The sequence below is a fragment of the Rattus rattus genome, chromosome 5 (genome assembly GCF_011064425.1).
Source record: "Rattus rattus isolate New Zealand chromosome 5, Rrattus_CSIRO_v1, whole genome shotgun sequence".
Lineage (NCBI taxonomy): Eukaryota > Metazoa > Chordata > Mammalia > Rodentia > Muridae > Rattus > Rattus rattus.
Genome location: NC_046158.1, coordinates 35,230,810 through 35,242,006, shown reverse-complemented (window position 1 = coordinate 35,242,006; position 11,197 = coordinate 35,230,810). Strand labels below are relative to the sequence as shown.

Here is an 11,197-nt window from a genome sequence, read left to right as displayed (position 1 = left end):
ATACAAATAAAGTATTGGCAAAATGTGTTGGCGAGCACACCAACATCTTTAAAGTTTTGGAATGTTTTCCAGTGTTTTTGTTTGTTTGCTTGCTTATTCCTTTTCCTTTTTTTTTTTTTTTCTTTTTTTTTTGATTTTGCTTTTTTTCCCTTGTTTGTTTGTTTGTTTGTTTGTTTGTTTGTTTTTTTAAAAAAAGGCAGCTACAATGGCCACTATTTTAGAGTGGTTTAAGTCGTCTCTGGTTGTACATAGTGCTGACTGTCCTAGGCTTGTTGGTTGTGGATTTATTGGTCAGACTCACAATCCTCCACAACTACGATCCACGGGGATTGGAACTCTACGGTCCAAGTTCTCCTCGGCAGTCTTCATGAGGATGGCGAGCCGGCTTCCAGACACCTTTCCCGTATGAACTGCGCTCATCAGCTGTAAGAGAAGAGAAGGAACTCACTCAGCAGCCAGGCCAGCTCAGGTTTCTCCCCTCTTCCCAGCTCCAGAGCTGTCCCATCAGCTCCACACGTGTGACTTCTGGAGCACTTCAAGAAGAGACGAGGGGAGGCGTGTTTCACAGCGCAGCCACCATCCCGGCCTCCGCCTCCGCCACCATCTCCACCTCTGCCTCCGCCTCCGCCTCTGCCTCCACCACCATCTCCACCTCTGCCTCCGCCTCTGCCTCCGCCTCCAACAGCATCTACTCAGTAGATCTGACTACCCTAACAGCAAATTTAATCAACTCCTTCGCCCACAATGTGCAATTTGGGTCACTTTAAAAAAAAAAATGTTAACGTCAAATATTGGATCTTTAGTTCTGTCTTTAAATTCTAAAAAGGAATCCCAGGGAAGAGCGAAGACAAACCACGACCTCTTACATTTAATTACCATTTTTCGGTGTTATTGTATTTGACAATTCAAGTCCTCTAAATCCAAATCCCTGGAAGCGTTTCCAAACAAATTTAAATACAAGTCATTGAAAAAGGACTGCGAGATCTGCCCTAATTGAAATTATTTCACCACCCAGATTTTAGCTGATTCATTTTTTTATCCAATGGATAAAGTCAGAATGAGTTCTAAAATTGCATGCAGACAGTAGGCAAAGTCCTTTAATGCAGAAAACCCCTTGCAATTCTGAGGATGAAGACTGCCTCTTCCTTCCACTGACTAGCGGAGTTTTTAAAATCTAATTTCTCCTATTTAAGAAAAAAAATGTACTCAATTGAGTTAGTTCTATTTTTTAAAAATACATGTGAAAATGTTCAAATTAGGTTTTAGCCTACGGAGATACATTTGGAAAAACAAGCTCTACATGGGAGTTCTGGGCATCTGCCCCAAGGCTGGACCTGAATCTCCTGACCTTATTAAAAGCTGCTTCATAAACGACTGCTTACGGGAGACCGAGTCCCCTATACACAGGTGTCATTATGGCGAGAGCCGTAAACAAAATCCTACACGCTGGCATTCTCCATAACTCCTCCCATCGGGCATTCTCTATAACTCCTCCCATCATGATGACAGAAAACACTCATGCATCCAAAAGCAGATCTTTAACAGGGTCAATGTGGGCTCTTAATAGTCAGAAAAGGAAAATAAGCCATTAAACAATCAAAGGTGGAGACAACATACTTTACACTGGAGAAATATATTACCTAAGGAATGCTGACATTTAAAGATAGAACAATTTTCTGTTTATTGTTTTCTCTCCGATGCTGGGAGAACCCTGGGATTTATCAGAGGTAACAACTGTCAGAGCTGGGCTCCAACTCCTCTCTCAGCCACTGATAGTGTTTCCTGTACCAACCTCCACAAACTTAAAAGTTTTCTATTAGGTATTACGTGTATCCAAGAACCGTACTGGAAGGAAAAAAAAAAAATAACGTCTAGGTGTGAACAGACCTCATGAGGACAAGAGCCAGTGTTTTATAACTTGGAAATTATGCTGTGTTCTTGAAAGGATGAATGGTTGCTTTTATTTAGAACTGGACAGGAAATACTTAATTATTTAAAAACTCTACAAGAAAACCTGCAGTTGGTTTAAATTATTTTGTATGTGCACAACTCTACTACATTCAAGAAAATTGCTTAAAACCCAAGCCACGAAACATATTCATTAAATTAGATGCCTATTGTTTCTATAGCCCTTGGGTTTTTTTTTTTTTTTTTTTTTTTTTTTTTTTTTTTTTTTTTTTTTTTGTTCTAAATGCTGCTGTTTGTTTGCAAAACACAAGAAATGGGGCATAAGCTACTTATTTAGAGCTTTCTGGAATTCTGAGACAAGGAAATGTTCCCCCAGAAAAACTATACAAAAAGAGGTACTAAATGTTTCCTGTTAAAAGCCCTACCTGTAAATCTCAAACTCCCTTTAAAATTCACATTCAGTTAAACAGTTAATTAAATAACTAAACACTCTTTTTTTGTAATGCTGGACACAACCTGCAAGAATTTTCTGCATTTAGATTCAACAATCTTCTTATCTGCAGCTGCATCTCCAGAGAGACAATTACCATTTCCTCTGCCTTGATCTTGTTTGTTTAACTTGACACAGTGAAGAAAGGGCTGACACTGACCAAAATCCCAGCATTAATTTATTTCATGTTCAGCATTCATCATTGCCATGGTGCAAGCAAGACCTGGCATTCATTTGAAATACCTGCCCAAGAAACACTCCAAAAAAAAAAACCTGGCTGCCTGAAACCCATGCGTTCTTCAAATGATCAGTCCTGGGCACGCATGGCTAGGAATACGGTATTGAATTTCTTTCCTTTATAGAACTATTACGGGGGGAATGTAGAGCATCGAGTGTGAGGTTACGGGAACAAAATGGATCTCCTTCCTGGTTAGAGTGATTGTACGATTGAAGCCTTGGTTAGTTGAACATCAGACATGGAAATGTTTAAATTTGTGGTCTGGAGCCTCCTCCTTTGCTTTTCTGGTTCTTCAAAATGTAAGAATTGACTAATAGTATTCTTAGGTGAATATGATTAGTCAATGAATTTTAAAAAACTGTGCGTTATAATTTCTCCAATTTCAACAATGAACAATGACTTTCCGTAGTTCTTATGCAATTCTCTATACCACAATGAACATGGATTTCATCTAAATTAGCCAATAAAACAGGTGCCTCTTATAAAGAGAAAGAAAAAGGAGCAGACACAAACAGAGCTCACCCTCAAGGGCAGACAGATCAGCCGCCGCTTGCTCAGGCTACGTTTTCAGAACGAAGAAACTAACAGGGAGACTTAAGTATCTGTCCTCAAGACGAGGACAGGCAAAAGCAAAAACGCAGATGCATCTGTTTCATCACAACTCACCTGCAGAAACTCATGGAGCTCAACCTGACCATTCTTGTTCAAGTCTACTTCACAGAGAATTTCATGTAGTGTGTCTTCGTCCATTTGTACATTGATACTCTAGGCAGAGGAGCAGAGAGAAAAGGGGGTTAGACTAAAATTTACACGGAGCTTTCTGCTAATGTGACTCGACCGCTCAAACTCTAAAAATATTACTTGTGAAAAATACGAACCAATATTAATTTTATATCCTTCTACAAGAGAAGACTGACAATGGAAAAAAATATGTCTCACCTCTAGCACACGCTGAACATCAACAATGGTAATGAAGCCTTTTTCGTCTTCATCAAACATGTGAAATCTCTTCTTGTACCTGCAAAATTGAATAAGGGCAGATAGTCTTACATAAAAGAGTGGTGAGGAAGAGGAGGAGGATATAGGAGGGAAGGAAGGGCATTGAAAGTACCTATCGATGTCTGGAGGCAGCAGGCTGATTTCAGTACTATCTGTCAGTTGTTCTGTTCGAGACTTATAGCCCATTTCATAGTACAGAAACCTCGTGGCTATTTCAAGTTCTTCCTACAGAAACACATGTGCAAAGGTTGCAGATTAATAGGAGCTATTCACACACACGCACACGCACACGCACACACACACGCACACACACACACACACACACACACACACACACCGCCTTTATCAGCAGAAACTGCTTCTCATTGTACCAACATCCGGGTTGGCTGAAGTTCCACCACTCCCTCTAGTCGGGAAACTTAAGACACACTCTAATAGTTGCAGATTCGGACCTGCATTTGTCTGGTTCTTCCCCCAACTCCGGATTTTGGTGGTCCTTGAGCAGTTCATCTTTTCTTAAATTTCATAAAGTGAGGAGTTGTCACCTGTGTTTGACTGCTTCCCCACACCATCTGGCTGCCCGCTCTATAGTGGCTAACACTGCTGACCACTCCCCCACACCCGCACCCTCAGGATTGCCCGCTCTACAGTGGTGAACGCTGCAGTTCCTTTTTAAAGTAGTTGCTCTTGGTAGGGTGTTGACTCTCAAATTCTACAAGAGCAAATTCCTAAAAGCATGGTGACACACAAAAAAAAAAAAAAAAAAAAAGCAAATAAAAGCAAACTATATACGACTTGAGCATCTGCTCGAGCATGGCTGGCGGTGCCCCTGGTCAGCCATGCAGAAGTTCTACGGGCTTCTGACATTCAAAGTCAGCGTGAGGCTGTCTGTCCTCCACAGTTGTTCTCACTGTTCTCAGTATCCCAGGCCAGACTCTACAACAAGCACTGCCCTTAGATTCCATTTTTGTCACTCTCCCACCTAACGACTCAAGTGACAGTATTATTATATTGTTTGCAAATCTCTTCACACGTATAAATGCATGTATGTACACACACACACACACATGTATTTCTTAATCCTATTTTTGTGTACTTTGGCCACGGGACTTACTTTGGCCAATAGAAATGAATGGGAATGAGATATTCCACTTCTGAAAGATGGCTTAAAGAGACTTCCTAATTTTCTCTGCCTCTCTTGCCCCTGTCCCCTGAGAACAAGCATGGCTTAAACAGACATGAAGGAGTAACATCAAATGCTGGCTGAGCTGGGTATGGTGGTGCACGCCTTCACTTCCAGTGCTGGGGGCAGATCAGGGAGGCAGAGGCAAGCAGAGCTCTGTGAGTCTGACAGCATCTCCATATGGAGTTCCAGGATAGCAAGGGCTACATAAAACATGTCTTAAATTCAAAAAACAAACAAAAGTCTCTGGCTGTGTTAAGCCACTAAGATGGGTTTTTAAGATTCATTTTTATTATGTTTTAATTATGCCTATGTATTTGTGGCGGTGTGTGCACGTGTGCCCATGGTGTCTAGCAGAGGGGCTTGAGTAAATAAGTGGTGAGGTGTCCAGTGTGGGTCTGCAAGCATCTCTAACAACCTAAGCCGCGGAGATGCTTGCCATCACCTAGCAGAAGCCAATGTAGATCTTACATTTCCAACTTCGCAGGCCCCACATACTGAATGGGAAACTGAAATGACCATCAACTGAGGCGTGGGGACCAAAACCACTGTGCAGACCGTGACAGCGACAAGGTTTGGCACTCTGTTTTCTTAGGCAAACTGTGCTTGACATTATTCCTTCCCACCTCCTTTCTCTTCAAAAATGGATGCAACAGAAGAAACAAAAAACATCATGAATGCTGTGTGGTACCGAATGTAGAAACTGAACAAACGTGTCTACATCTACATACCTACGGTTAAATAAAACATAAGCTCTCAATATCCAGTGGTTTTCTTCACAGGCCAGCTTCCCTCTTTATATAAGAAAATCCACCAGTCTTGACTTTAAAATGGATGTTCTTGTTCAATGAATCTTTTCCAGCTATTTTCTATCTAAACTATTCTAAAAAGTCATGTCTTTGGACATGCTGCTTCTGAGCCTTCCCTCCAATGACAATCTCTTACACAATTCATATTCCCTTACTGCTTGTGAAATTTATCCACACACTAACTACCAGATAATTGTGATGTCTCAAAGAAGGAAAAGAATCTTCCGTCCAGGTCACAAGGTAGCTTCCTAGCTGTGTTTCCCTTACGGACTGCACAAACAGAAGCCTGGGGCGTCTGTATAAATTGTACTACTCTACTCAAAGTGGCTTGTGAAAGGATGCTGTGCCTATTAAAACATTTTATGCTGAGACTGAATATAGCTCCAATTCTTCCAACTTACTCGGGACGTTGCTACAGGAGATCCTGACTCATACCGAAAGCAGCATCAAGTACCTTCCCCTTAGAGATTTGTCAATCAAGAGCTTCAAGAGAAGCATGACTGCAAGGCCCTATGCCATTTGGATGTTTCCTTCCAGACCAATGTCAGAAAACAAACAACAAACAGAAACCATGCTCCAACAGAGAAAAGGAAAGTACCTACAAAGGAGTAGCAATCAATCCCATCTCTCTAGATACATAAGCTATATTAACACACACAAATAAAGAATATATGAGATGGGGACAATCATGATCCACTGTTAACTGACATTGTCATAGTCAACCCAAGCCACTCTCTTTCATGCTCGCTATATGGCTAAGCCTGTCAAACTTAGCTTGAATAAATGAAGTTAGTCTAACCCAGTACAAGGTTTCTCATTTGTTTCTATAGAAACCCCTGGTACTTTGTTGCTACTGTTTTCATTTATTATCCGGTAGACACCAGGAAAGCACAGCACCAGCACTGTAAACACTTGTAAACCAAACTAGACTAGGTCAAGGGGACAGAGGATGTGTAACCTGCTATCATAAGACCTTTTCAGAGGTCAAAATTGGTGATTTGCAAACATTCATGGCGCTGTATAAAATACTTTATGGAGTCCCTATATGTCACTTCTATAACATTCCCTGGATCCACACTGTAATATGAAAACAACATGTATGAAAGATTTTTTTTCCTTAGGGGTCCCTTATTTGCCCCCATAGCCTACACTTCTTGCTAAATAATAAGAAACATAGCAAAATAAAAATTAATGAATATAATTTAAAAAAAAACAGCCCGGATCAATATGAAGACCATTCTTAGGTCACCAAGACAGATTTTGCTTTCTGCTTTTTTGAAACTGGTATTGCGTTTGCCCCCTTCTGATTTCTGGCCTCTCTCTATTAAATTAATTCGAGGATTCCAGAAAAGAAAGAATGACAACAGCAAGTTCGCTGAATAGAATAAAATTTATGGGAAGTTGCTTCCTATCTGTGTCTTCTGTCTGTTTAAATTTGAAATTTAAGGACTCAAGATGAAAATTAAAAATGTACCGTGTATGAAAATTACAAAATCTCCCTGTCTCTCTTCTGGACAGCATCTCCCTAAATATGTTGTGAGTGACGCCTGTGCCCTTTCCTGTTCGGCTGTCCTAAAAAGCAAGTTTCCTCTGAGGTCTCCAAGGAAATTTCTCCGTTGGAACTGACAATACACATAGCATTTCAAAGGTTTCAAATCATCTGAACTAAAATTAAAGCTTCCCTTATTTATCTCACACAAAGCCCTCCTGTTTGTCATCTTCTCACACACATTAATTCACACCCAGGTGTACAGTGTTTGGCAATGTCACTTCCCTTCATGTTCTTTCCTGTTCCTCAGTCATTCCCCAACTCTACCACCCAGCGCCGGTCTGAAGACTTTATTTTTCTCCATCAGTTGACTTTCCGTCTCAGCAAACCACCTCTCTAAATATATCTGTAAACTTTGAAGACGCACATGCATTTCTGACATGTGCGCGTGTTGTATGCACGCAGAGTGGAAGGTCCGTGGAACTCTGAGCTGTTTATTATTCCCTACCTTGTTTGGTAGCATGCTCAGTATACGGGTCACTCATTGGGTATTGACCGTGGAAACAACACAATTCATCTATGCAGAGTTATTAATCACCCTGCTCCTCTTTCGCTTTCTCAGGTTAAATAATCCCAATGCTTTTAACCTTTTCTCAGAAGTACAACTTTCTAACCTTTTCGCTCTTTTTTTCCTTCTCTTTTGTACTCTCCAGATCGTCCCCTGTCCTCATTGAGCTCCTGTGCCTCCAAAGCTGAGTAATTCCTTTGGCTGTTTAGTTTTCTTAATTTATGGAGGTTTTCTAAGAACGTTTGTCTACTCATAAAAATAAATTTAAATGAAATAAAGTTAAATCTCCCTTTACCAGAAGTGTTAAGCACAAGTGGTTTTTAGAATTTTCTCCTACTTCCTACCTCCTAGCACAAGTACGTTCCTATCTGGTCATTCCAACGATGGTTTATAAGAACATGCACTGGTTCTTCTACACAGGAAAAAAAAATGGTGCCCATTCTTGTGCTGTCTTCATGAAGAGTTAAAACTCAAGAACTGGAAGAATTATAAGCCAGTACAGAGGCAGCAAGAGGGGATCAATGGACAGATTATAGGTGCAGCTCCCCAATTTACTGCTAGAAACTGGGTCTGTTTCCTCAACTATGAAATTTGGGTGAAGGCCATTCTCTTCACAGCTGGGCACCAGTACACACCTATAATCCAGCTCTCAGAGTCCTTAGCTCCGGGCCAGCCTGGGCTATCCACAGAGACTCTTTTTATCAACAGTCCAAAGACAGGGATACTCTGCACACACGCACAATGAGGACAGAGAGCACTGAGCGCGGATTCCCACAGCTCACTGAAGAATAAGTGACATTAGAACCTCTAGAGCAGAGTTTTAAAAACAGGACCAAGGTGCCCTTGAAGAATGTAATAACGTTAAGCCTCTAAAATGCCCCTTTCACCCATTATTTCCCAGGAATTCCATCTTTAAGAATCTACACCATAATATGAACACTTGAAGGTTAGGCTACGTGCCCTGACATCTGCAGTCCATGACAAAACACTCAATAATACTCATTTACTACACATACACACACACACATACACACACACACACACACACACACACACACACACACACACGAATATGCCAAGGAGCCTTTCTGACCATGAACCATAAAAAGAGGTTTAGAACAGATGGTACCTTGACCTTGGACTTCATGTTAGCCAGTGAAGAATGGAGTTGAGAATTAAATGCTTGCACCACACTGACAGGGTTTCTGTTTCTGTCGCCCTGATATACTGTTAGACTCTGAGTCACAGTGCCCTCTTGGTCTTATTACAACTCCCCCAGCTTAATTAAGCAGCTACCCCTTTCTATTCCTTCTACAGCCTGGCCTATCACTCCAGTCTCTATACTTTGAAGTGTTCCTAGACTAATTCCAGCGCCACTTTCCTCACCTACCAAAATTCAGCCCCGCTCACCCCCCATCATGAGTGTACCTAAGATAATGTCTCAAAAGCGACTTTTAAAATGTACATTCAGTGAAGGCCTCTGGACATATCCAGTGACGGTCTGCATTATGCTCTCATAGTATCCCCCAAAGTTGAACAAGGAAGGGAACACTGGCTTACTTGGAGAAAAGCCAGTGCAGTGGTACAGTAGACACACCAGGAGCCTACCCCAAGGTAACAACAATGGTCGTGATAAGAAAGGGTGACACTCCATCCTGATGTGGATGACCACGGTGAGACTCTGAGAGGCTTTGGCTGGGGTTTGAGTGAATACACAAACATGACGCTAAAGTTGAGGGCAGCAAGCTCTTATGACGTGGTGGAGGGCAGTACTTGACAAAGCTACGAAGTGACTCAAAAGGAATATTCCTTCAGAATGCAAAACAGTAGTTCAAGCCAGGCGTTATGTGGAGCCCTGGCTGTCCTGAAACTCAACTCTGAAGAGCAGGCTGGCCTTGAACTCAAGAGATCCACCTGCCTCTGCCTCCTGAGTATTAGGATTTAAGGTGTGTACCACCACTACCTAGCAAATTATTTTTTTTATTTAGTAATATAAAATATCAAATGACACTTTGATTTTTTTTATATTGCAAAGGTCTCTCGTCTTTTAAAATATTAAGTAATTCGAGTAATAAGCCGTTGCGGGTCAGGTGTTGAAACTACTATTTTTAATCAAAGGATTATGAAGAGTAGAAATTAAGAGCATTTTCAATGAGACCTAGAAAAGGCTGCACCCAACGGTCTTTTTTATCTTTCCTTCCCAGGAATTATGATCAGAAATTTAAAAGCGTCTTCTAGATTTATATAACAATGAAATTTTGGCATAAGAATCTCTCTCCACTTTTCTTATGACCTAAAAATATTGGAAGTTAGCAGGAAACCTAAAACCATCACCGCAAGTTATTGGAGCCTTTGCAGCCCAAGCTGGTACATGTTTATCAACAGAAAGGTAGTTGGAAAGGCTTTTGTAGGATACCTGTTTCCTCAATTCACTCCAGTTCAATTCTCTTCCCATTATATCAACAATCTTGGGCAGGGCTTCCTCTGCAGCCTGAACATTGAGAAAGGCCAGGCGGGTGCGACGTGAAATCATGTCAACTGCCGTGCATGCGTACTCCTTAATCCCATATTTCACCTACAATAAAGAGAAGAAAATGCTTCTTTGAATCTTTCCATTAAAAATAATAAATTTTAACATTTAAAAAAAAGCTTTGAGAAAAGGTGGGGTTTTTCTGTAGCCTCTTTGGCTCTCCATCTGACCCCCATCTGCCTGCCACAGGCAGGATATGCACGCATGAATGCCGTTTTTCTAAATAGAAGATAGAGACATCGCCTCTCACCATCCACAGGAGTGAAACAAACGTTAATGGACACGGAATTTACACGGCAGAATAGCAAAGCACTAGGACAGAAAAGCTGTGGTTTCAACTCTGAGGTTTTCTGCCTTAGAGACCAACAAGTGTGGCTTAGTGGACACTAAAGATTGAAGGTACAATGAAGCCCCTGCATGGTCTGGTCTCTGGTTTCATAGTACCAGAGAGCAAACTGAGAGTCAGAAAAGTCTCTGGGAAATGATCACAGCTGGAGGGCACGGAAGCAAGCTAGACAGGAGTGATATGAACTACAAATTCTGGGAGACATGGAACTTTGAGACTCGAGATGCTCTGTGAACGGACTCTGGAGCTCACACTCGTGCTATTACCACTAGCGACATCACCTCAGAGTTGAGCCTTAGGGAAAGCCGGAAGCCTTACAGCAGACGTTGGCAGACGTGTGCGCTTTGAAACGTAACCGTACGTAACCGTTAAAGGTGGAATGAATCGATGATGAGAGGCAGAGCGCCGCGCACAGGAAGTCCCTTGGCCCCCACCTACCTCTGCTTCGATGTACGGAAATTCTGACACAAGACGCACTCCAACAACAGGCCACCGTTTTCCAGTCACGCTTGCCATTTTGGCCACGTCGAAAGCCTTGTCACCATAGGTTTTGGCCAGGTGTTGTGCAACCTACAGAAATGAAACTGCATTAGGGAGGCACTCTGGGGGTCGGTCCTTTTAGGTACAGAAGAAAGCA

General features: G+C 41.7%; 1 protein-coding gene across 2 annotated transcripts in view; it reads right to left on the bottom strand.

Annotated features, from left to right (window-relative positions):
* Positions 1 to 269: 269 nt before the first annotated feature.
* The window catches only part of Gpd2 (glycerol-3-phosphate dehydrogenase 2), a 123,914-nt gene continuing 112,986 nt past the window's right edge, over positions 270 to 11,197 (bottom strand). For both annotated transcript variants that reach the window (XM_032903314.1, XM_032903313.1), the window contains exons 12-17: positions 10,999 to 11,130; positions 10,101 to 10,259; positions 3,748 to 3,860; positions 3,576 to 3,654; positions 3,303 to 3,401; positions 270 to 423 (exon numbers count right to left, since the gene is read on the bottom strand). In XM_032903314.1, coding sequence (XP_032759205.1) covers positions 298 to 423; positions 3,303 to 3,401; positions 3,576 to 3,654; positions 3,748 to 3,860; positions 10,101 to 10,259; positions 10,999 to 11,130 — 708 coding nt within the window. In that variant the 3' untranslated portion in view covers positions 270 to 297. The remainder of the gene's footprint in view (positions 424 to 3,302; positions 3,402 to 3,575; positions 3,655 to 3,747; positions 3,861 to 10,100; positions 10,260 to 10,998; positions 11,131 to 11,197) is intronic.